The following is a 27,531-nucleotide window of genomic DNA, read 5'->3' on the forward strand; positions in this document are numbered from 1 at the left end:
GAGTTGTCTCTGTAAGGCTTTTTTTTGGGGGGGTGGGGGTAGGACGATGTAACCTTGAATGCACTTGAGCATTTTCACCTCGTCTTTTGTGTCTGTGTGTGACTCTCAAACTGCCTCCCTCAAAGAGAGATTACTCATTCATCTCAAGGGTGTTATATAAAAAACATGTTAATTTAGCCCTCTGTTTAAATGACCATACCTGCACTTATTACTAAAGTGTAAGCAGCCAAAACAGTGCTGCATCATCTCCCCTCAGAGGCACCAGTCCACTGAGTCGTGTCATTGCGTTCTACATCTGTTCTCAAGAATTATAGTCAACCTGTCACTGACTAATAATCAGTAGGTTGTTTCATTGTGGATTTGTGCAAGTGGTTTTGAGCTCCTGTCCTCTTGAAGTCCACCAAAAGGTGATGTTGCTCACTTTAAGAGCAGGCTCTAATGACCACTGCAGTATCATCTGTGAGGGTGCTGATGTCTATTCTCTCATTTTCACGTCCGTCACTGAGTGAATCAAAATTCAATGAGTGACCGACCAAGTGATAACTGCACTGTCCCATGCAAAATTTCTCACGTTGAGTCAGACCTGATGTTTTCAGGACAATCTCAGCTAAAAAGCACTTTATAGTTCAGTGTATTGCAGCATCTGGGGTGGTGTGTGAGGGAGCTTTCAGGCGCCCTCACAGCCATTCAGGAACGGAGTTCTCTTCTTTGTGATTTAAATGATTCTGTATTCTTAATAATTATAACTTTCAATAATAATAACAACTATATTTATTATTATTATTCCTCATGTAAAGACACCATAAGTGCAAACCTGTGTATTTGGAATGTACTAGCCTATAAGCATAGATTACATTAATGTATAGAGAGACCATAATTATCTACTCTTAAGTTGTTGTGTTTTTTTGACAGAGTATTTTGAGACTTGTGAGGACTGTAGAAATGTTACAATGATAAATGAGAGTAGCTATTTTCAGCAGTAGCCTATGTATTTTCCCTGTGTTTATATTTTAATAAATATATTCTCTGCTTCTCTGTGTTTACCTTGTGACTGGAGAACGCAAAAAACATGGCTAATCATTGTGTAATGGAAGGGGGGTTAAAACGATACAAATGTGTCTATAAGGAATAGCCATTTGTGTAATGTAATGTCGCAATAAAATATCGGCAGCGCGCGTTTCACGCTTTCCTGGCAAAGCGCGTGAGATACAAGGCGCGCTCCCGGCGAAAATTCTGGGGTATACATGCTTTTGAGGCGAAGAACGAGGACGCGCGTCTGGCAGCCACAGTAGGCAGATATCCGCCAGCCTTCCTGCTCACACTATAGGAAGGAGCGCAGTTGGAGAAACGCTACGGTGGACAGGTGAAGATGGAGAAAGTGTTAGGACTCGCCGTGGTATCCAGTATGTTATGTGTCGGCTCGGTTTTGGGGAAATACGTCAGAGGTATCGTCAACACAAAAGAGGCGAGTAACGTTATAGTGTTTACATTTTATTACTATTGTGCTGGTAATGGTTTTGAGTTTTCCGGCGTTCTTCAGCTGCGTATCTCCTGATGGCTGTTATTAATGGGCTCGTATAGCAAGTGTACTGACGCCTCTGCATTCGCGCGCATCTGGAAGTCTCATGCTTTAATGTGCGCTGCCAAGACCATTACATCCGCCGCTACTGAGCCGATGAAAGCTTAATTCCTCCTTAAGGCACGTTAAAAACACATTTTAAAGATATTGCCGAAAACCAACTTGCACCCTCCCATCCGCTTTTACAGGTGTGTGTCTGTCGACCAAGATGCTCTGTGTAGGCTATTAGACTAGGTGTCATTACAGCATTATAACATTGTATTTATCACATGCTGGTGTCCATGTAAGTGATTTTAGGTTGCGTTTATAAAGGTGTGTGTGTGTGTGTGTGTGTGTGGGGGGGGGGGGGGGGGGGGGGTGATGTGCATTAATGTGCAAGATAGGCTACTGATACACATAATTCAAACAACTACTCCGCAAAAAAATCACGTGGATATAAGGCACAGCAGACAATTTGAGTCACTGGTGTTGAACTGTGTCCATATTTGCAATTTTCTTAATTTTATTAGCTAGCTATTGGGTAAATTATTTGATTGCAGTGTGCCTTGTGGGAAACACTGGCTATTGTTATTTGATGGACACAGTGCAAAAAGTAATTTTGGCCTGAAGCAAACAGTGAGACTGATTGTGCTGCAAAAAGTAATTGCAGCACTTATTTTATAACATGGATTTAATGAACAAAAATGAAGAAAATACAGATAAATGATGAAAAAGTTAAATTTATTTCATTTCAAAATCCTTAGTGCAGCCTATAAGAAAGAACTGCTTAAAATGATTTAAAAGCTTCCATGGATAGGCACCTACTTTTTATGCAGTGTAAATAACACGGAAAGTGAAATCATTAAATCATGATTAGGCTTTTGTTTCTTCCATTTAAATTGGGCATTTGCAGATGAGCTCTGCATGTCTTCTGTTTTCTGTGAGTAATGTAATGACAACCTGTTCCTGCCTGTATCCAAGTGCTGAACCCGTTCTGTTTTGGGTCTCTGTATAAGATGATTAAACAGTCCATTAATCTCACTTCTGTTTATTTCCTTACAAGGTCGTTCTTTTACACTGCCATGCACATACGCACACACACATTGAAGTTTTATCACGTTAAAGGTGTTTGCTGGTGTGAGGCGTTCGCCCCTTTAATCTAAACATAATTTGAGACAGAGGAAAAAACAGCATTGTCCTTTCTTTTTTTCTCCCCCTTAATCTTTAAAACATATTTCCAGCAAAGCGCCTTCCTCTGAATTGAATCTAGCCAGATGGTTGTGCAGGTAACTGCCTATGGGTAACTAACACTGCCACAGGCATAAAAGACTCTTTCTTGGGGCACTCAGGTCAACGTGTTGTGTGTGTTAGTGTATGTGTGTGTCAGCACATGTGAGTGTATTTATGTGTTGCTCCGTTGTGTAACTTAAGTAATGAATCATTTAAAAGCCCAGTGGACCTGGGGTGACATGACTAGTTGATTGGTAATTCATTCTTAATGAGGCTTAGCGAGCGGACCGAGATCCGGAAAGACTCTGACAGGTGAGGCCACCACTGATTCGGTGAAGTGACCGGATACTGCATCTGGGTATTGTGCTTGATTAATGTAGGGTCTGTGTGTCGTGTCTCTCATCCTCCCTTTGGCTGATTCAATGACTTTGTATTACAATGCAGTATCTGTGGGGGATGAGACGGATGGCTGGGATTAATAGTGACACTTTTTATGGCCTATTTTGCATCACAACACACACATTCTGTTTTGCAGCTAGCTATTATACAAGTTTAAGTTTGCGCTTACAAACACAATCATCTCTCTCCTCTTAAACACAAGTTAAGCTCAGTCAAAAGCTTTTGGCATTATGAATAAAAAGTTTGATCTCATCCCTTGTTTTCTTTTCTTTTTTAAAGGAAAAAAATCAAGGTTATAGTGCAGCACTTACAATAGAACTGAATGGGGCCAGTTTTGCAGGGTTTAAAAGCAGAAATGTGAAGTGATGTCTATATTTTATAAAAGCAGCCTACGCTGTAAAAAATTTTTAGTGACTTCAAATTCCTCCTTAATTCCTTTAATTGTCTCCAATTGAACATTTTTAGTGACTGATCACGTATATTTTTCAGTTGGCCAAATTAATTTTTTGTGAATTGGTGCAATTTAATTCGCAGACATTCAATTTGGCCAACTAAATTTTTTAGATGTGATCAGTCAAAATGTTCAATTGTAAACCTGCATTTTTACAGTGTACTTAAATTAATGGTTCTAATTGGAACTATAAAACTATTTAACTAATCAATTTTACAAATGTTTTATGAATGTCGGCTATTATTATGTAATAGCAATAACAATATTATTATACAACAATAGGAAACCTTTATTTCAGGGTGTCCAGGTAACATGTAGCTACTTTCTGTAGTAATAGTAAATTATGCATAATTACAAACCAAACCCTATAGTATGGTGTTAATTCATATTACTCGGTGCTTAAATGTATAATTTCAGTGAATTCATTAATATTATTATCCCTATTACATAGTCATAGCAACGTAATAGTAAAATTGGATATAGCTTCACATGGAAAAGTTTGGTAAGCAACGCACTTTGTGACTATAGTGGCTATTTTAACATTTACGTATTGGTCCCATTCACTCTAATATTTTTTTAATGTATTTTAATATAACGAGGAATGAGTCAACATCAACTTTACACCACAAATTCGTTCAGTTGAGCTTAACTTGTAATAAACCCTGAATTTTGCACCACTGCATAAGGAACGGGAGAGAACCAGAGGATTTTTCACACGCATGAAAGCTTCTGACTGTGCAATCACATAGGAAACGTAACAGATGGGAATGTGAACAAGGAAAGAAAGAAATACAATGTTGGGAAGTCCTTTGGTTTTAAACACCAGGATTAAAGGACGGTCAGTCTTGCTATAAGGGAGTTTAGACAGAATTAGGCCTCTACTGGTTTCTATAGTAGCTGCAAAGTGCAGTATGTGTCCGTTGCCATGACAATATTATTGAGATTTTGTTTCAGTGAAGGCTTTTTTTTTGAGTGGGTGTTTGTTTAACTGGCTGACTGGCCATAGGTGCTCTTTTACGTGTACTTCTGTTTTAGAGAGACAAGGTGGTCTTTCAGAAGCTCGGTCATGTGATGCCTGGCTCTTAATGGTTGTTTGGGCTCAGTTCTGGGTCAGAGAGTCTTAAGGCTGCTGTCTGTATTGTCAAGGAAACCTGTTGTTATAGAAACCACCAACTGCAGACACTGAAGGGGAAGTTAATATGGACAAGGGGCTGAAAGCTAGAGCGCACTTAGTGCCATTTTACACTTCACTGACTGCGTGTGTGTCTGTCAGCGTAAGTTCGAGAGAGTGTGTGAGATGAAGCCCAACGAAGTCTTGAACACTGCAGGAACTTCATTAACTTTTCAACTATTACCATATAATGTGATATGAAGGTCTTTAAACCGTTATCAGTGTATTAGATTAGACTTCTATTAGATAAGATTAAATTTGTGCATAAATGTGGTGTAAGGCTCAGGGCTTGGAAGCAGAAGATTGCTGGTTTTATTCCTCGAGCTGTGAGCCATCAGTGTTGTTGAGCAAGCCTCAGGGAAAATATCCTTCTAATAAATGTACTGTAAGGTGCTTTGTCTGCTAAATGATGTCATGTCTAGATGGTCTAGAGGCCGCTCTGTGGGTTTCACAAAGTTTGCATTTGCTGCTAGCTTGGGTAAGGTCGCTGCTGGACTCTAAATAAACAGTGCCTGAATGTAGGGCTGCTCGACTATAGCAAATATCATAATCATTATTATTTAATATGATTATTGGTGGTGGTGGTGGTGGGGGGGGGGGTATATCAATGTCTTATTTCATGATATGAGTAATGTCAAATGTCTGTCAAATTTCATAATTATCGATATCTCAGCAAACGCTAGTATGTTAATTAATGTAAGTAAAAAGTCCTCAAAACAGTTACAGAAGACAACAGTCAGCAATACAATAAGAGCAAAGAGACTAAATTACAAACAAAACCAACAAATAATAGGGTACAACGGGGCTAAAGGTACACCTTAAGACAAATTAGCTTTTCACTACTCCTATAATGTATATACAGAAATATATCTTTGTATTGAACATTTATGAAGCAACAGATTTTGTGTGAAAATAAATCATAAAAATGGTTAAAAAAATCTTAAAAATGTATGATGTGACGAGGGGGGCCTTTTACCCCACACATGGAGTCACCAGCATGGGGCAAAAGGCACACAGTATTGATACAAATACTTGCTAAAATAAAATGTTTTTTAATAATGTCTAAGTTAATACTTGTTCAAAACAATAACTTTAGCAAAGTTTGAACTATTTTCTGTTTATTTTAATGAATAAAATAATTCATTTTTGATCTATAAATATGCTGTCATTAAAATATGATAATATAGAAATATATCTAAAACAAAATATTTAAAAAAGCAAAGATTCTGAAAACATTGAAGGAGATCCCATAATAATTTAATATCGCATTTTTAAATCTGATGGTTTCATTATAAATATGGTGATTATCTCTAAGGACCCAACTTAATATATGATACTTACAATCTGAATGTAACCATGTCATGTCAACAAATGGAAATGTCAGCCAGCTGTTTATTATCATATTAATATGGTGCCTTTTGCCCCCACAGCAGGGGTGCCTTTTACCCAAAATACCATACTTTGACATATTCTTCCGTTATTGCAAAACTGTTGCTTTAATTACCTTGACAAACATTAACAAAAAACTGACAAACATTAACAAAACCTTTGTTTCAATAATTTTAGCGATTCTTATTTGCTACTTAAATCTACAACATTTTTAAAAACATCAAATATTAGACCAAATGAGTGCAGAATAAATTTTCCGCTGCTGCCCATAATCATGTCAAAGATCAGACAAGTTTCGATGTGCATCTTGAAAAGCAGATGTTTTGGAAAGTGCTGAGGCAAGTTTTTGTGCCATCTAATGTAATAGCCTACAACAGAAATTGAATAAAGTAATCAAATGTAAAATAACACTGCTGTACATTACATATAGAATAACCTTATTTAAAACTACAAAAATGATTCATTCAAGAGCAGTGATTTTATCTTTGTCTTTACTTGTTTTATTAACATTAATGACTGCAGCAGATTTATTGGGCTGCTGTCACTTTAAGAGCTTCATGGATCCAATATACTGTTACGCACACGTTTCAAACTCGATTTTTCAAATGTTTACATTCACTAGGGACAAACTGACTGTGTTTACAAGGATACTTACCAAAACGGCATTTCAACATGTTTGTGTGTAAGGCTGTTTCTTCGCTTATGCACGTTCCGCCTGTCTCGGAGCACACGCACAGGAGACCGCCTATTGAACAGTGTCTCATTTGCGGCATAATGCGCTTTTAATAACACTGTTTAATATCAAGCACTTCCTGCAGTTTAGCAACAGTAGACTACAGTTTACATCACTCACATATGTTAACTTTGGCTTAGGGAGGAACGAAAGCTTCACCGCTGTGAAGGAGAGGAAAGTACGCTGGAAGGAATACGGCAGTGGCACAATAATTGCATTACCTTAATTATCTTGTTTTCAAAACAAGATTTGCCCTGTTTATTTCAGCCGAAATAAAAATATGATTAATTGCACAGTCCTACCTGAATGTTGCTAGTAAATCCCCAAAATAAGGATTGAATAAAATGAGGGTTACCACCCAGACACGGCCGTTATGTTGCCCTATACTTACCCTTCCCTCTTCTCCACAGGACTGGGTTTTCCTTACAAGGTTTTGCTTCCTGACCGATTTTGGCCGGTTGAACTTTAAATTCCGATACCCCAAGGTAAGATTAAAGACCTATATTTCAGGACCGAAGATTTAAAAACAAGTACACTGTAAAAAAAAAACTTGTACAGAGTCTAACCATCAAATTATGTTGTCAGTCTGTGCCTCTCTTATTTCTGTATATGTCAGTCACTTAGATCCTTTTAAGTTTCTGGGTGGCATAGAGAGTCCAAGTATTAATCCCCCCCCCCTCTCTCTCTCCCTCTCCCTCTCTCCCCCCCTCTCTCTGTCTATCTATCCATCTATCCTGTCTTCCCCTCTCTCTCTATGTCTGTTGCTCACTGAAAGTCCCGATGCTGTCAGAACATATTGCTCTACTTTGATGAAAGCTCTCAGTGGCCATCTGTGTACAAGAGGCCGGACAAGGTGAGACACACTGACAGACTTTGTGTTTGTGTGTGTGAAAATATTGAATGTACTGACAGACCGCATGTGTGTGCGTGAACAAACTGAGAGCATGAGCATGAATGTGTCCGTTACACATCAGAAGTAGAAAGTATATGAGAATTAAAGGAGAAATGTCAGCAGAACTCTGCGGATTAGGAGTCCAAATCCAGTCTCCAAGAAGACACGAGTGTTAGTGCGTGTGCGTATTTAAATACAGCACATTTGCTCTCTCCCTGTGGTAGGATCTGCATTGCGGGACTCTATGAAAAAGTGCTCGTAGGAAGCCCCTGCTCTTCATCACACTCCAGTCATAATCTGCTACTTAGTACTTCAGCTTTTGATATTGTTACAGGGTGCCTGAAACCCCACAGAGTGCATGTTTATTAATGGAGGGTTTATGTGCTCTATACAGGATTGCTACCTGAAAGAGTCAGTGCTGCGGCCTGAAAATAACCAGGTCATCAACCTGACCACCCACTACACCTGGTCTGGCTGTATGGTAAGAAACAAGCTAATTTTACATAGTCTGTGTGCACACTGCACAACCAAACACTATTGCAAAAAAATGTTTTTCAAGGGTTTTCCAAACACGCTGCCTGTCTGCCAGTGGTCGAGCCAACTTAAACAAACATGATGCATGTATATTGATTTGTGTCTTAAATTCAGTGTGTCTCCCCATATTAAACTTGGATAGGAGAAAGAAGGAAATTATAGAGAAAACAGAGAATATGCTGTACAATTATGTAGTGAAGAGCTGGTTATTTTTGTAACCTTTTGTCTTTGTATCTGCCTCTATCAGGTGGAAGGTGAAGGTAATGAAGAGATGCTGAGTTGTGTAGGAGGTCGAAGCTTTCGTTCTGTCAGAGAGAGATGGTGGTACATTGCGCTCAGCAAGTGTGGGGTGAGTGCTGATCCGGTAAACAATATGTAGCGGCTAGGAATGTGCCTGAAGCGGAATACCTTATTCACAAAGGCATGATTAATGACTTCACAATGAATAACTAATTCTTCTGAATAACATGTTAGACTAATTATGCAACAAGGGCAAAGCAATATTTTTAATGAAGATATCAAAAAACATAATGGTTAGTCTGTGAAGCCAGGATGACTAAAGTGGTATCTTGTGAAAAATGACAGTGGCGTGAAATTGTCTCGAACACGAATGGCCATGTTGCGTTCTCCTTTTACAGTTTATCTGAACATTAAAATAAGATACCATATTATACATATTTTTTACCTTTGAAAAATATTAAAAGTATCAGTATATAAAAAAGATTTTTATTTAGTTTTATCATTTAACATTTATTTATTTTACACAAAGGTTTTAATCAAAAGGGAATGAATCATTTTATGAATTATGCAAGGCATATTTGCAAAATTTAGTAGAATTATTTCTAAAGTTTTGATGCACTTCAAGTTGAATCCTGTCCTTATTTGATTCTATCTGAATACAGAACCAGATCATTTTAACATTGTAACAGATACATACAGGATGCTACTACTAAAATATTTGCTTAAAATACACAATATACTTTTGATACAACTACAAAATATTATTTTTCTACAGGTAACGTTTTTATTATGATTTAAGAATTTACTGAATTTACTTTGGATTTTATAATCCAAATGCACTGCTTCCATAGATGGCATGCAAGAAACATAGCAAGTGTTTATTTAAACTGTTTTTAAGGAATGTGATTAAATGGATTTATTGATGGATAAAGAGGCTTTGGCTTTGTTTACACCTGGTATTAAGATGCATTTTGTTCGATCAGATCACAAGTGGATGATGCTAAATACTGGTGTAAATGGTTTAAAATGGTTTGAGTTCGCCCACTTACAGAGCTAGTCGAATACGCAAGTTTGGTTTGAAGATGAAAAGCGTACCAAGCGTAGTGTTCTCTTACCACTCCTGATTTCTAACACGCACTCACAGCTTTCGTGGTGACTATCATAGCTCTCAGTATGTTTTACCGCTGTCTCCTTTCGCATTCTTTTTAAATATCATGAGCTTATTTCGTCCATTAGATTAGAAAGATCTGAAAAATCCCATACATTTACCTGTCCATAAACACTACCCTCAAAGATAGCAGGACAGAAGTGGTTGAAAGTGGACAAAAGAGACGAATAAAAACATTAGGTGTAAACAGGAATGTGTCTCCCTCATCTACTTTTGATCCGATCGACCAAAACACAGGACTCAGTGCTGAACTGGACCCTCTATAGGAGGCAGTGAGTTATTCTTGTTGTAGTTGTTTAAAGGGGTGATGAATTGAGAAAGCAACAGTAATATAAAAATAATAATATAAAGTAATATAAGAATATATAATAATATATAAAATAATATAATAATATCCTGTAAGTTTCAGAGCTGAAAACTTCCTTGTTAGTCAAAGAAAAGCTTTTATAGACACCAGGCCCAGAAAATGATCGTGTGCACATTTTGACGTCATTGCGTGAAGAAACGCCTCTACAGAATAATAAGCACATGTAATTCAGTAGCCCTGCCCACCAACTCATCAGATCACTAGCCAGCAGCAATAAATATGCTGAAGAAGATAGCAAGATATTGTGGATGAACACAGTCACTGCATAAGCTTCCTTCGGATCATAATATTAGGAATGAGTGAAACTTCATTTACCTTTAATAAAATAAATGGCGGGGAATAATATTCTATAATACTAATAATAAAATAGTGAAATAATATTCCTTTCTTGTTTTGGGCACGCACGTGCGTGAGTGCGTGTGTGTGTGTGTGCGCGCACGGTTCACGCTTATAACGACCGATCGGGTGGGCCATGTAATACAAAAATAATATGCCAATCTATCGCAAAAGGAGAGAAATCTCAAAACCAGTCTAGAAAATAGCCTATTACTTATTAGTTATGATGTTATGAATGTAAAAAACACACAAACGTCATTAGTTGACCTCAGACAACAGTATAAAAAAAGCCAGTTCATGACACCTTTAAAGTGATGCACATGTAGTGCTGAAGAAGTACATGATGTGAAGGATTTTAGCCAGATAAATGGGGCAAAATGTAAAGGGCTGTTTCATGGATGGAGGCAGGCTGATGGACACAGTGCTAAATCCTGTTGGACTGAAGTAAAGCACTATCTCTGAGTGAGCAGTGAGCTCTCAGCTCTGTCCCTAAGGGATCTTCTCTGTGTCTGCTGCCAATTTCTCTTCTCATCTCCCTCATACTTCCCTTCTCATTGGCCAGCAATATAACACTGTACCTCGTAACTTCTGTTAGAGTTTTTGATTACTCACTTACTGTAATTCTTTCATGCTCATTCACTTTGTATATAACAGTCTTTTCTCTGTCCCTCTCTAGCTCTGTATATTTGTCCCGCTCTGTCTTATCTCTCCATGTCACTCTGGCCACATTGATTTGGTGATAGGGCAAGCTTCATATGCACCTCACATTTTTGGAGTGAGGGAAAGGGAATTGGTTTTTCCTGCCAAGTGAAATCAGAGTATTTTTTCTTTTATTAAGCCAGGACGAAATCCTCTCAACAGCTAGAAACTGTGCTGCTTTGAAGTCTTTCATAGCCCAAAGATCTATTTGTGCACTCAGTGGTCTCTGCTGCTCCCCACTCACTTTTTTTCTCAGTTTCACACCTCTTGCGTTTCCCTTCTCTGAATACCCTTTTTTTCTCTTTTGCCATAAAACACAGGGAGATGGGCTACAGCTGGAATATGAAATGACATTAACCAATGGACAGTCCTTCTGGACCCAGCATTTCTCTGCAGATGAATTCGGTAAGACAACAGAAAAGAGAGGAATTTATTTTGTATTATTTGAAAGATTGGCAAAATATTACTATATATATATGACTTAGGGTTATATGACTTATCGTCTTTCCAAACCAGTGTCATTTTTCTTTTATAATGAAAGTGAAAGGTGTTTCAAGCTCTAAAAATGAAAAAAAAAAAACACCATGTTTTATCCCATACAATTTTGCACTATAATCCATGGACCAGATTTTAAAATTTACTTGTGCAAATCCTCTTTTGGTATCAAAATCTACTGTCAGGATTTACTAAAGACACGCTGTGAAAAATTTGCGCTGAAAAGGTGTGGTCAGAGTTATTTTTGCAGCTGATCTCATTGCATATGCATTTTTAGGAGTTTCCCTTTAAGACACAAAATTTATGGGAGGAGAGTATTAAATGAATCATTCAAGGTGATTTTCTAAGATTTGCGCTTGTCAATTTACTGGTGTTTGCACCATTATTTACAGCCCAGAGAAAGCATGTATTAAACCAGGTGAAAACCGGTAGATTGCATTGGTCATAGAAAATGATCCGGCTGAGATTGTTTTTTTATTTTTCGAGTTTAGATCACAAAACTTTCTACTCATGTCAGCACTTTTTTGGAATTGCACACTCGCGCTAATTTGCCCTGTTTAGTAAATCTGGCCCCATGTCTTCTGAAGTGATTATATACATCTTTGTGCATATATTTTGTTGGAAAAGAGCAGTATTTACATTATGCTAAACCTCTCCTTTTGTGTCCATTGAAAAAGCAAGTAATATGGGTTTGGAACGAGAGTGATTAATGATGAATTGTGAACTCTCTCCCAAGAATTCATCATTAAGTAACTTAGACATTTATCATGTTTACACTGTGGCTAAATACTATTCCTGTTTTGTTCTGTTTCAGGCATCCTGGAGACAGACATCACGTTCTTGGTTATATTCGCTACTGTGTTTACACTGTCTTGTTATTTTGCTTGTGAGTTTCCATGTCCTGGAGGTATAAAAGATCTCAAATGCATAATTTGCAAGTCTCATTATTTAGTGTAAAATGAAAGGCTATTCTTAGCCATAATCCAGATAAACAAACATACAGATGGTTCTGCTCTTTTCGTAGTCCCTCTTTGTTATTTTTTTTTTTACCTCTGAATCTCTCTCCCTCTGTGTAATCCTTTAAGATAATTTAAAGGGAAGACAGCTGCTCCATACGACCTATAAGATGTTTATGACTGCAGCTGGAGTGGAGGGTGAGAAAGGCCTCTGAACACACTCATATAGATAAACACTAGCACACACTTTTATGACACTGGGCTTTGCAACACTGGATGCATAACAATATCTCTTGTGTCATCCCTTATTCCTTTCATCCTTATCTCCTCACTTCCTCTGCGCTCTCACTGCTGCTACTTTGACTTATCTCTCTCTCTTTCTTATCTCTGGCATCCTTTCTATCTCTTTCTGATTCCTTCTTCTCAGTTTTAAGCCTGCTCTTCTTTTGCATTTACTGGGGCCTCTATGCCAGGGATGGCGTCGGGAATGGCAGCCTCAAGATATTAGGTGAGGAAACCATGCTCATCATGGCAAATTATACCATGGTCAGTCTGAATAATCCATTCTGATTGGCTGGAAGCTGTGCAATAAAAACATTTAATGCGCAAGTCAAATCCCCATTCTATAATAATGTGCAGTTTTATTATTGGTAAATGATTGCATAAAGTTCCATCCATACAGATAAAATTGTGTGCTTAATGACCCCCCCCCCCCCCCCCCCAAAAAAAAAAAAAAACAACTACAGTCGCATAAAGTTTTTTCTTTTCTTTCTTGATTAACATTTATTAGACTGATTTCATTGGTGATTCCAAATATGAAATTTAATCATAAGCTTGGTGAACAGTTTAAAGAGAATTTGATGTTTCCCCGTTCAAAGACATAGGAGCTGCACTTACATGCCCAAGGTGGCCACTGACTGAAATGACTTATCTTAAAGGGACTTTGCTTATAGTCAGTAGAATAGTCAGTTATAGTCAGTTACTTATAGATAATAGAATGTCTAAAGTGTTTTAAGGAACATGGTTTTGTAAAAAAATATTTGAACACACTGTGGCAGAATCAGTGACCAATCAGAGTGAAATATTCCAAATAAATACTGTGCTAAACAATATTACATATATACTTGGTTTTAGATTCACACATTTGTGTGCGTGTGACTGGATTCATTCTTAAAAGCTGACCTGATTCGTAACCTACTTGTGGTCACTGTGTAACACTTTGTGGCTCTCTCCCTCTCACCAGGGAAATTACTCTTTTCTGTGAGCTTCCTGATTTTCTTGCTCATGCTGATCCTCTTGGGAAAGGGATTCACAGTCACCAGGTAGGAGGCCTTACTTCTGACATAATGTGGGTAATGACTTACAAGGCTAATCATGCAAATGTGACCCAGATGTCAAGACAATTTTGTATCCATATTCCCATACTTTCAGAGCATGTACTGAATTAAGTAATGAATGTACTTCTTAACTGTTGATGGGGATGTTCTTTAGGTATGCAGGTGATGATACTACATCTACCAGTTGGTCTTTTGACCCATGTTTTCAAAGAAAATGACATAAAGTAGTGATGATGTTTCTCTTTCTTTTGCTTCCCAGGGCAAGAATAAGTCACAGTGGCTCTGTGAAACTGTCCATTTATATGACGGTGTACACCATCACATACATCATTCTCTTCATATATGAAGCAGAGGTAAGATCTGCTTGGATTTATCCTTTTCTTTTATCATATGCTCAGGGTGGGAAATATGCTGGATATTCATAAGAAAGAGTACGCTACCGTATAACAGTTTTGGGTCAGTACATTCTATTACATTTTTTAAGAAATGCATTAAATTGACCAAAGGTGAGAAAAACATTCCAATGTAAAAAAAGATGTATATTTCAAACAAATGATACAAAGGGTACAGTGCTGTCACTGGGTCAGTACCTTGAAGTACAAAAGTGAACCCCTTACCCCAAATGGTACATATTTTTACCTTTAAAGGGATACTTCACTGCCTTTTCATATTAAACTATGTTATTCCCTTAACTTAAAGGGGGGGTGAAACACTCAGTTTCAGTCAATCTCATGTCAATCTTGAGTACCTATAGAGTAGTATTGCATCCTTCATATCTCCGAAAAGTCTTTAGTTTTATCATATTTATAAAAGAAATATAGGCTGTACCGAGTCTTTCCGGAAAAAAACGAGCGGCTGAAGGCGGATCATGTGGGCGGAGCTAAAGAATGACGATCGCGAACAAAGCGGTGACGTCCTCAATCGTGGAGAAACCCATCGCTATCTCAGCTAATACAGATATGATCCAGAATCAAATCTGAGGCAGAAATAAATTGAACAGGAGAAACGGCAACATCAGGACGTCCGTCTCTGTGGTATGTTCTGTATTTAGTGGCCTCTCCACATTTCTGTGTCTTTACTCGCAGTGTATGAGGACATGATTCGGTTTATGGACTATTGTATGTGACTAGACCTTAGAAGTAGCAAGCAAAACGGTTTTGCAGGTCAGAATACTGTAACATCATACAGAACATCAATGGAGTAACCGTTAGCGCATTTGAATGACGTAGCACGCGATCGTGTCGTTTACTGATGTTTACTCATACGACGATAGCCAACAGCAGAGACATTTGAAGCAGTTTAACTCACCGGCTGCTTCCAAAGCAGGACTGAACCTTTATCGCTGGGACCGCTCCGTCAAAAACACACTTCTTTGGTATGATTTTGGTGAAGTCCTGTGACAGCAGTGGCGTGTAAATCCACTTTGAGACGCGACTGAAACGATGTTGTGAAGCTTCCCGTCATTTCTGCGTTCAAATCGGTTCAAATGCAGCGCTGCCTTCCCGGAATGCTGTGCTGAAGTATTGAAGTCGCTCGACGTCACCCATAGGAATAAAGTGGAGTGTGGCGCGTCATAAGTGTTCACGGACGACTGGATCTGCATCTGAGAGACTGTTTACGGCGTGCATTTCCTCTCTCTCGCTCTAGTCACGCGCGCGCGCACCCTACCGGGAGAAGAGCCCGTACGGCTCATACAAGGACCTTCCGCTCTATTAACGTCAAGTAGACCCATACTCGAAAAAAACTCTCCGAAACTTGTGAGAAACCGGAAGGAGTATTTTTAACACAGAAATACTCAATCAAACGTCCAACATTAGTTTTTGAAACTTTGTCTATGTTTAGGATGGGAATCCAAGTCTTTAACAGTGTAAAAAGCTCAGTATGCATGAAACAGCATTTCACCCCCCCCTTTAAACGATTTGATACACACCTCTCTCGTCTCAGTATGTGCTCTTAATCTCTCTGACAGGCAGTGACGATCTGATAGCATTTAGCTTAGCCCACTAAGCCCAGTTCATTCACTATGGAACCAAACAGAGATCAAGTTAGAAGTACCAAACACCTCCACGTTTCCCCTATTTAAATACAGTTACACGAATAGTTGAACGATCAAGTATGATGACAAAATAAAACATGGCGCGTTTCTAATCGGATTAAAAAGGAGAACTATAATGTATGGCGGATTAGCACTTCTGAGAGTACTTCGGCTCGGCGCAGTAAAAAGTCCCAGCCGAAACATCTTCCCTCACATCTCCCTATTGACAGAAATGAGCGAGTGAGGGGGAGATGTGAGGCCGGGACTTTTTACTGCGCCGAGCCGAAGTACTCTCAAGTGCTAATCCGCCATACATTATAGTTCTCCTTTTTAATCCGATTAGAGAAGTACCACGTTTTATTTTGTCACCATACTTGATCATTCAACTATTCGTGTAACTGTATTTAAATAGGGAAAAGATGGAGGTGTTTGGTACTTCTAACTTGATCTCTGTTTGGTTCCATAGTGAATGAACTGGGCTTAGTGGGCTAAGCTAAATGCTATCAGATCGTCACTGCCTGTCAGAGAGATTAAGTGCACGCACTGAGACGAGAGAGGTATGTATCAACTTGTTTTAGTTAAGGGAATAACATAGTTTAATATGAAAAAGCGGTGAAGTATTCCTTTAAGGTGCACTAGTTCTTTAAAGTTCTTTGTAAGTACTTTGACAGTATATTCTTTCTATTAATCAAAGAATCCTGAAAAAAGTCTTTTTTTTTTTAAAAACAAAAAAAATATTAAGCATCACAACTGTTTTCAACAATGATAATAATAAGAAATGTTTCCTGAGCAGTGAATCAGCATATAAGAATGATGTCTAAAGACCAAAGTAATATTCAGCTTTTTTTAAGTGTGTTTTTATTGTATTTTAAATTTTGCATTACATTTTTTAAATATAATTTGATAAAATTACTATTTAATCAAAATGCCTCATATGATTGGGGGAAAAATTTGTAAAGCAATTTTTTTAAATTTTAAATATGAATATATTATATAAATGTATATAAAATATTGAGGTTTATCAAGATATGTTTTGTAGTTACAGCCAAATAACATACTATAATTAACCATACCAGAAAATGTCTATTAATCTATTGTGTAAAACTCACTATCTTTGAGCATTATCAAATACAGTTTCTCATGCTGCACCCGAGAGCTAATCTGCTCTTATACATAATGTAAAGCTGTGAGATGAAGTTACTCAGCACGAGCATGTCGTTCTGCTGTAGCGTGGTGTAATGGAACCCGGCAGATAGACAGATAAATAGAGTGAGGGAAAGACAGGTAAAGAGAATGACCCAGATAAGCTCTTGCAGTATCATGAAAGAGCTCCTGTTGCATCCTGTGTCAGTGTCACCCTTTGCTCTAATGCAGCTTTAGATGTGTGGATTTGAGGAATGTTCCGCCAGTTTCCACTTATGCAGCCTAACAGATTGTGCCATGGTCGGATTTAAAACCGTCAGTCATACAGATTGGATGCCAAGGGGCGATGATTTCCCAGTTCCCACTCCCACTGTGTGTGTGTTTGTAGTTCTTTGATCCAGGCGAGGTGCTGTATGCTTATGACAGCCCTGCAGGATACGGTCTAATGGGTCTGCAGCTGCTTGCATACGTATGGTTCTGCTATGCTGTACTGGTCTCCCTCAAACACTACCCTGAAAAACAACCCTTCTACATCCCCTTCTTCACTACGTACACTCTGTGGTGAGTTCTGCAGTAAAGATACCGTAAACTGCAATAAAATTTAGTGTATGCAGATATACCAGAAGAGCTGTTTGTAACAATGTTTCCTCTTGCCCATTAATGTCATTGAGTAAATTAAGCCACTAAAAAACAAAATTGACATTAATGGGCAAGAGGAAACATACATTGTTACAAACATACCATATTGTTTAACCCCGTTTCCATTGCAACATCCAATGGCTCTAAAAACACTTCCATTTTTACATGATTGGTTAAAATCAGCAAAAAAATAAAAATGTACCCTCTATCATTTTTAAATGCATGTTATTGATATTTTTGTGAATGATTCCATCTGTGCATGTTTTATTTATTAGTGTATATTTATGACTTCAGACAATCAGAATGTTGTCAATTCGATCTTCAGGTGAAATGACAGACTTCTCATGAAGTCATATTTGCCAACTTCTTCATTCATCTAGTTGCTTCAACTCTGTCCCTTTCTTACAATAACTGGAAGTTTGTATTCATATCTGCCTCCATCCAATCAACAACTGATGGATAGAATCAAGTTCCACCAAACATTTTTTGGACATTTTCTGTTTCACTCAGATATACGTCACAATATGGATATTTGCGACTTAATAGTGCCATAAACATACTTTATTATATAGTATGTTTACATTACATGAAATACAGTTGAATCACTTAACTATCCAATTATCCAATTTTCTGTTTGTTTGTCTTGTTAATATATATATATATATATATATATATATATATATATATATATATATATATATATATATATATATATATATATATATATATATATATATATATATATATATATATATATATATATATATTTGTTTGTGTACTGTGTTCGATTAACTGAGAATTCTTACAGCTCTTGCAGGTTGTTGCCCTTGTTTGTTTTGTTGCTTCTATTGCTCTCCCCTTTTTGTAAGTCGTTTTGGATAAAAGCGTCTGCTAAATGATTAAATGTAAATGTTGATGACAGTCGAAAACATCAGCCTGAGCAAATACAACAACTTTTTTGATGGTTTGATGTCTTTTTGGATGTGAATTGTTCCAGTGCAAATATTCTTAGTTGTGCCTCAAAATGCATACTATACAGTATGAATTTTATAAGGTTATTTTGTTATCCAACATTAGAGTCTGATGGCCTCTCCCCTTCTGCTATGTAAGGAAAGCTGTGACAGCTTTTTCCACACTTCATTTTCGGGTTAAGAGCATCATTTGGGTATTTAAAGTGCACTTTGTATTTTTTGAATTTTCAGTATAAATGCACTACTCACTTTATTAAAACAGCATATAATAGTGCACAAGAACACACATTGTGTGCATCTTTTGTTTGATTGTAGCAATGCTACACATTATCAACATTTGCAGAAATGTATATACAAGTATGCATTTTCATTAGACAAGGCTGAAACTGTGAATCACAGTGAAATTGTAGCACATCAGCATTTGCAGAAATGTATGCATATTCATGAGAAACTGTTTATCTCTACTTTGACTCAAAGATCTTGTGGGTTATAGTTCTCTGCAGACTTTGTAAAGCTGTAAAAAAGACTGACAGTATAAAGCTGCTGATATCAATTCCTTTTTCACCCATAGGTTTTTTGCTGTGCCAGTCATGGCTCTAATTGCCAACTTTGGCATCTCTCGCTGGGCCAGGGAAAAGATTGTTAACGGCATCCAACTTGGCATCCATCTCTATGCCCATATCGTCTTCCTGGTAGGATTTTTTCCTGTTGTGTATTGCTTACTTAATTTATTTAAACGAATGATTTGATTAACACAACCTGGATGTAACTAATTCTGTCATTCTAGGCCATCACACGTCCGTCAGCAGCCAATAAGAACTTTCCCTACCATGTGCGGACATCACAGATAGGAATCCTTCTCTCCAGTCCTAAAGGCATGGTGGGCACAGAAAGCTTCCCTCATCATGCTTATGGGAATAGCTCCTTCCTGGGAGACTCTCAGCCAAACTTCACAGAGCTCTTCTCCATCCACTCAGTGAGTTTCAGATGCTGTAGATGGGAATGAAAAATCTTATTCAACTATGATTTGAATATAAATTAACCCTTTTTTGATTATAATATATTCAGGCTGGAAAGCTTTTCAAATGATTGAGCCACACTCTTAAAGGGGGATTTATTTATTATTTAAATATGTTTCTTGAGGATTATACGATTACAAAACAAATTACTCTGAATAAACATATCATTCACTGACACGATCTGGAACGCCATTAAAAGAAACCATCCACTTAGCTTCTGAAGTCTCCATAGAGACACAAAGCTGTTTAAACTGGACACATCAAAGTGAATGTTTCAGTCTTCCATTTGTCCTGTTGCCGACAGACAAGCATGAAACGGAATGCACATCTGTATTCTTTATCTAGTGTAGACAGCGTCAGTGATTATAATGGGTTATTTTGCTTTTGACGCAACGCAACGCTCACAACCAGTGTATGCAAATATCAGCAGTGTAAAGCAATTGAATGCCAGTGGGTGGGGCCTATATTTGCTTGTGTGACATCACAAATCCCACAATATTTGAATGAGCTGTTTCTGGAGCATTTGGAGCTTTTTTCTAATGAGGACATGTTAAACTATGAAACTTACTTGATGTTTTAATGGTACAAAGACCTCTTACCCTCCTATAACACACCCGGCAAAATGCAGCGCGAGCCGCGACGCAAGTGTTTTTTTGCTAATTTCAGCCCAACGTGGTTATCATTTTTCACATCCTGCACTGCGCTGTTTCAAAAGCAAATGCATTTGTGCCCATTTGTGCGCCCATGGGCGTTCTGGTCTGAAAACAAGGTGTGTTCAGTCGCATTTTTGGCATGTTGCTATTTTGATGCATATAAAATGCATTGCACAATATTTTTTTGTTAGGTGTGTCCACAACAGAGTGGAGTGTGTGAGTGGAGTGGAGCGGCAGCAATTTCCCCTCCGCGCTCTAAACATTCAATTATCACTCCGCTCCAGGTTCACCATTTCCCACTCCTCGCTCCACTCCTTGCTCACTGTAATCAGAAACACTCTGCAATATCACAAACATTCGGTTTATAACATACATTAAATCAAAAAACAAAACAAAAACAATAGGAGATAGTTTCAGTGTTGTTTATGGCAAACATTTGGCTTTACCAAGATTAAAAGTTAAACATTGCTGCTTTTGCAGTGCAAATTTTGTTTGGAAAGATGAAAATGTTTTTTTTTTATCTATGGTTATTTTATCTATGGGTCTCATTACAGATTTCTGCAAATTTAAATACCGATACGGATAAGTGGAAGCAGATGCACTGCAAGATTACATTTGTTTGAATGCATTAGAGAGAGCGTTTGTGTGTGTGAATAAGTGCTACCTGTTTAAAATGTTCAGTACATATTCAGTATGTAGAAGGTACAAAAAAATTCCTTGAACTATAACATCCTGCTCTTGTCCATTGCCATCATCATAAACCTATAAATTCTTTCTGATTTGAGTGATCCATCTGAATCAAGCTAGTTAAATGTGTTTAATGTGTGAGTAAAAATACTGTTATATTATAGGCAGAGGTGGTAAAAGTACTCAAAAGTTATACTCGAGTGAAAGTATATATACCTAAATAAAAAATGACTCCAGTAAAAGTAGAAAGTCCTCCATTCAAACATCACTTGAGTGAAAGTACAAAAGTATCAGATTTAAACGTACTCAAGTACCGAAAGTAAAAAGTAAATATTCAAATTAACTGTAAATATCAATAATTAAGCAGATAAATTATTTTGGGACTGATATGCAATGCTTTAATTGAACAAATTATAAGAAAGTAATGCATGGCTTTGAATACATGAATTTACATTATTACTTAATGTAATATGTTATTAGGGAATTAATTATGTCATATTTAATTAATAGCAATTCAAATATTACTTAATCTATTAATCATAGAGAATGTTCATTAGTTGCTGATGCAGTAATCATTAATAAATGGTTTAGTTCTTCATTAGTAATACATTAACTCTAGATTATCTGTGCATTAGTTAGGCATGAATTAATGCATATTAGTACACCTGTATTGTAAAGTGTTACCGATGTTTTCATAGTAAATTGTATGCCGCAAAATAAAAACGTTTGGGAAACACTGAGCTAACGTTAGTGTGGCAAACCTGACTTGTCAGCTTTTCCAAGTCTATACCCGACTGGATCATCCATGACCATGATCGACCAGACCGGTTTGGAAAGCAAGTGTAATAAATACTTAAAAGTAGATGCAAATAAAATATACTCAAGTAAAGTACAGATCCCCGAAAAAAATACTTAAGTAAAGTATCAAAGCATTTTTACTTGATTACTTACCACCCCTGATTATAGGCCGTTGGCATGAATTGTACTCGTGATGGAGTGATGGTAGTGAAGTGCTCTCGGAGCGCATGAAAACATTGACGCTCCGACGCCATTCAAAATCCCCTCACTCCGCTCCCAATCCACTCCGCTCACATACTCTCAACTCGCGTACACTTTGCTTATTACACACACAGGGATACGCAGCAGCACACAAACATTTTTAAATATTAAAAATAAAAGGATTCCTCTATGGAGTGTTCAGTGACAGTCTTTCCGCTCACAAATTCTGCCATGTAAATAGCGAATCCACCATGGTGCAAGCCTGGCTTTTAAAGGGAATGGGAGATGAGACTCTGATTGGTAAATGTTACCCATTACTCATTAAGAGAATAGGGACATCCCTTTTAGACCATGCGCCCACCATTTTTCCTATCGTATAACTAGAAAAAGTGGATTTGGACCATGTGCACTTGCACCATGATCTTTAGACCATTCGTTCAGATAGTTAAAATAACTTTTTTCCACTATAAAGAACCTTTTGTGGAATGGAAATGTTCCATGGGTGTTAAAGGTTCTTCTTGGAAACATAGATACCAATTAAAGTCCCTTAATTTTTAAGACTGTTCAATTGTTATTTCTTACATGTCATGTTTCTCTATTGAGGACCCTGTGAAGACGATAGAAGAGACGGTGGCTCGGAAGGGACAGGAAGTGCAAAGGAACAGCGAGCACAAGATCATCACCACAACGGCAGACCTGTCGTCTACATTCTCCCCTCTTCCTCCTCCCATACCACCACGCAGCTCTGCACACTCTCCCCCTCCTCCTAGATTAACGTCTCACTTCACCGAGTATTTTAGTATGCAAGGGGCCACGGGGATGGGTTCCAATGCCTAGAGCGGGCCGTAGAGGAACGGGCCATGCGGAAACAACTTTCAAACATCTACGAGGTGGAAAAGAGTTCAATATTTCAATAGATTAGGTTAAGGCAAGCGTGAAAAAGCAAAGCCATTTTCAAAAAAGTTACCAAACATCCATATCTTTGAATTTGTAAAGAGAAACACAAGCTGCAAAACGGAGAGAGAGAGAGAGAGAGAGAGAGAGAGAGAGAGAGAGAGAGAGAGAGAGAGAGAGAGAGAGAGAGAGAGAGAGAGAGAGAGAGAGAGAGAGAGAGAGAGGCATAACCTGCTCACACTGCTCCTAAAAAATAAGAAGCAATAAATATTTCAGTGAGTTGAGAGAGTCACTGGAGAGAGATAATATACAGGCAGTGCAATAGAGTGACAGTAGAAGACGGAGAATCTAGAGTATAGATATTTCAAGCTTAATGTGACAGTAGGATAGCGATGTGTACAGTAACAGTACAGTGAGCTCTTGACAATTTTTTTTTAATGCTTTGTTCATTTCAAGTGGTGCCGTTAATATTTGTATTACTTGCCATTTTAATGCAACAGAACCAAGTATTCATCTCCCGCACTCATTTGTTTTTTAAATGTTTTTATTTTATTGACAAATTTTGTCTGTAAATTGGAGATAATTTAGGGTTTATATATTTTTATTCACATTGAATACAGCTAGACTTTGCAAACTGATGTTAAACTGCAATGGCAAGTTAACTGTGGAACAACTAGGCAGTATTTGTATACCATGCATGTTTGTGCTTTGTCTACATTCTGATATATTCAATGTAATTTTGAGTGTTTTTACAACTAGCAGTCTTAATTTTGTATGCAGTACACACTGTTTATAGCTACAGTATGTAGAGAATATTTAACTTAAGCGGACGATGAATGATGACATCCTCATCTTCGTCCTGGTCTGTATTGCCTATTCCATAATATCAGTTTAATTCAGATAATACAGTGCAGGGGTTTGTGGAGTTCAGATTCAAGTTCAGCAAACTTTGTTATACAGTTGTACATGTATTAACACGCAGCGATTATGAAGCAGATACTCTTATTCTGTCTGTGAAGTGACAGAAGAATCATTCAGTCCACTGGTTTGTTTACTTGAGCATCTGATGAAAATATGGCTCTACTCTTACAGAAACACTTTGTATTGGCTGCATGGAGCACTTTACTGTTTTTAAACACATTTCGTTACCATCAGAGACCCTTGAAAATGCAATAGAGTGAATGACAAATGTACAGGTAAAATGGGAAGGTTTTATCTGTAATATGTCCATTATCACTGCTGTATTTGTTTTAGTTAAAAAAAAAAAAAAAAGATTAAAAAAAAAGCTGTGGGTCATATTTATGTTATATATATATGAACATATCGTATATAATCTCTATCTGAAATTGACCTGTTTTAAATCTAATCCTATAAGTTATGTACATAATGACATATTTATATTCAAAATTGTTTTTTAAAGAGAAGAACCATACTTGAAGAATCATTAAAGACAGGTTCTTGTGGTTTAAGATTTGTTTTGTATTAACAGATGTGTTAGGGCCTGAAACGCTTGATTTGTCAGGAAGCCATCAGAAAAGATTATTCTAAAAGGCTTTGCCATGATTTTTTCCATCTCTTCAGTGAGTGTGCACACCTAGCAGAGAGGAGCGAGCACACTTTTTGAATGTATGATAATAGCACATCACATTCAGGAGCACAGAAAGATTCAGTTAAGCACATTTCTGTTGCACTGTTCATACTGAATGCATTTTAATAGTGTCAAATGACTTGGCAGTGCATACCCTTTTTGCCAAATTAAAATGATCTGTTTTACTACAATGGCTTGTTTGTTCTATTTTGCAGTTGGATTAGCATTGAATAAAGGCAGCTAATTGTAACCATGCTACTCTAAAGTACAAACTCCTTAAACTATTGTCATGGGACTGAAAATCTGTTTATAACCATGTAGTCTCATCCCTTCATTCATTAAAGTGAATCCTAGATTTTCTAATATTTTTAATCAAAACGTGTCCCTTTTTAATTCTGAGCTTGTTGACCCATGTTGGGATGCAAAGAGGGGGAAAAAAACGAGAAAATAAAAGCAGGGCGTTGCACCCAAACAAAGATGAGTGCTTTTAAACATGAATAGATTTATCCAAAATAATATATTGGTACAAACTTCCATCCTGTATTTTTAATATGTATGTATATATATATATATATATATATATATATATATATATATATATATATATATATATATATATATATATATATATATATATATATATATATATATAGAAATGGCTATGTTAAATATTTATAAACCCAGATAGTTGACATGTTCTGTAAAATACTATACAAAATTATTATAGGTCTTTTGCATTAACAGAGATATGGAATATATATATATATTCTTTAATTTACTTGTCACACAACATGACCATTTAGAATTTATTAATGAAGACAAAACTGAAATGCTAACTGAAAATGTTTTTTTTAATCATCTGTTTGAGACAGGACCCTAGACATCTTATACAATCATACATGCTGAATTTACAATATTAATTAAAACATGTAAGGCATTAACCATATGCACAAAATTAAGAACAAAAAAAAGTGTATTTAATGTATACTGGTTTATTACATGAAATATAATATACAAATGCAATGCAAGATTATAAGTCCTTTTTCTCAGTGACCATTTGAGCTTTTTCTTCTCGGTATCCTTTTAGAAGTTGGTTTACCAAGTTCAGTTCACTGACACGTTTCACGGGGAACAGGGGAGGGAAAGGGTTGCCTTTGTACTCCAGGACAGCCATGGCTGCGCGGTCCAGATTCTCTCTGTTAGGAATACGGGCCATGCGCGTATATCCACCGGTCTGATTCTCAAACCTCACCGATAGAACTTTGAAGAGTTTGGGGATCAAGTCTTTTTCCTGAATGGAGAAATATAAAAATGTAAAAAATACAAAAATCAATGTAGATGTGCTTTACACTTGATTGTTAGAAACAATGTTAGAAGAACTTTTAAGCAATGAATGAAAACGTACCGTTAACCAGAAGTCAGCCATTTTCATAGATTTTTCATTAGTATCTCCCTTTTTAGCATAATCAATCAACTAAAAAAAAACAGAAATGTTATAAGTTTTAAAAACAAAATCATTCACAACAATCATTTTAAAAGATAGATTAAAACCGATTTAATGTTTTAATTGTGTTGAACCCGCAAAACTCTTTAAAAGGATTGTTCACCCCCAAAGATTCTGTCATCACTTACCCTCAAGTTGTTCCAAACCTGTATGAACTGAACACAGATGATATTTTGAAGAATGTGGGTAACCAAACAACTTATGAGACCTGTTTTTTTCCAAAATACTATGGAAGTTATCAAATTTTAGTAAAACATATTTTTCAAAAAAGGAAATCCATGCAGGATTTGAACCTGAGGGTGAGTAAATTATGACAAAACTTCCATTTTTGGATGAAATATCCCTTTATCCCTTTCATTTTCCCCTAATTTTTTAAAGAGTTAAATCTACCAGAATTGCACTATTTTGGACAATTTAGCTTAACCTTAATATCATAATAGTTTTATCAATATTTCATAATTGTTCCTTAAATGCCTTGCAACAACAGAAAAAAGTTCATAGTTGAACGGCAACCAGAGCAGAAGAGTGACTTTGAGAATGTAGAAAGTCTACATACAAAACAACCAGAGAATTTACTGTGTACAGTTACAGTAAAAAAAATGTTGGCATCCATTGCTTCAAAACAGATGAGCTCACCTGTTGCCCTTTTATGCAAAAGCTGTTTGCTAATTGTAAAACTGTGACTGGTGTTTGCCCATGTCATGAGTCAGTGTGCATATTTGAATGGCAGTGTGTTCCTTGTGAAAACAAGGGATTGTCTGCATGAAAATTGTGCCAAATGCAGATAATTGTGTGTAGTGTTTTGAAAAAGTGTCTTTTAGATCTGCAATTTGAGTGTAATGCAGGAATTGGTTCAGAGGGGTGGTGGAGGAGTTACATGTTGTGGTCATTATGTCACAAGCACTAGTATTTGTGTGTAAACAATTGTAAAAAATAAATTAAAAAAAAATAACTAGCCAAATACAGTTAATGTCACTCAATGAAGAATATAAAGCAAGCGGTACAGAAAACCTCTAGCCTACTTCTAACATTACTTGCCTTTTCAGCGTAAAAGCGAACTTCATCGGCTCGGGCTCTCGTTGTCTCTATTCTCTCGTGTCGAACCAGACCAGTGAGTATATTCCGAAGCATGTTGATTCTGGACTCAGTTCCGAGTCCCATCCGACGAGCCACTCGGCCATGGGAAATCAGAGCCCGCAGGGTGAGTCGCATTGCAAGAAGCGATGAAGGACACTAACTCACTCCAGGAAATAAATCCCCTTGGCTACACCTTGTAAAATCTATTGCAAAAATAAATGAAACTCAAATCAGCACTGCTGTGACCAGCGACTGCTTCCACTGTATATAAACAAGCGTATCTATTTGATCCAGACAAGTATAAGGTTGTGCGTTCACATGACAGCACAGCCGCAATACATGTGTGATGGTACGTCTGTCTAAAGCA

At 37.1% G+C, this 27,531-nt stretch overlaps 2 protein-coding genes across 2 annotated transcripts; one reads left to right on the top strand and one right to left on the bottom strand.

Moving 5' to 3' along the window:
* The first annotated feature begins 1,068 nt into the window (after window positions 1–1,068).
* On the top strand, window positions 1,069–23,219 carry tmem145 (transmembrane protein 145). Its single transcript, XM_067448642.1, has 15 exons — window positions 1,069–1,465; window positions 7,342–7,416; window positions 7,707–7,784; window positions 8,218–8,304; window positions 8,605–8,706; window positions 11,488–11,572; window positions 12,477–12,548; window positions 12,748–12,816; window positions 13,046–13,126; window positions 13,862–13,940; window positions 14,215–14,308; window positions 17,522–17,694; window positions 19,315–19,435; window positions 19,531–19,719; window positions 22,705–23,219. Exons 1-15 carry the CDS (start codon window positions 1,370–1,372, stop codon window positions 22,936–22,938), a joined length of 1,635 nt encoding a protein of 544 aa, XP_067304743.1. The 5' UTR covers window positions 1,069–1,369; the 3' UTR covers window positions 22,939–23,219.
* Window positions 23,220–25,416: 2,197 nt separating this feature from the next.
* On the bottom strand, window positions 25,417–27,531 carry mrpl17 (mitochondrial ribosomal protein L17). Its single transcript, XM_067449649.1, has 3 exons — window positions 27,126–27,531; window positions 25,989–26,057; window positions 25,417–25,874 (listed from the first exon to the last, which is right to left on the bottom strand). The coding sequence occupies exons 1-3, from the start codon at window positions 27,297–27,299 to the stop codon at window positions 25,614–25,616; spliced, it is 504 nt and encodes a 167-aa protein (XP_067305750.1). The 5' UTR covers window positions 27,300–27,531; the 3' UTR covers window positions 25,417–25,613.

This window comes from Pseudorasbora parva, chromosome 7, assembly GCF_024679245.1.
Source record: "Pseudorasbora parva isolate DD20220531a chromosome 7, ASM2467924v1, whole genome shotgun sequence".
NCBI lineage: Eukaryota > Metazoa > Chordata > Actinopteri > Cypriniformes > Gobionidae > Pseudorasbora > Pseudorasbora parva.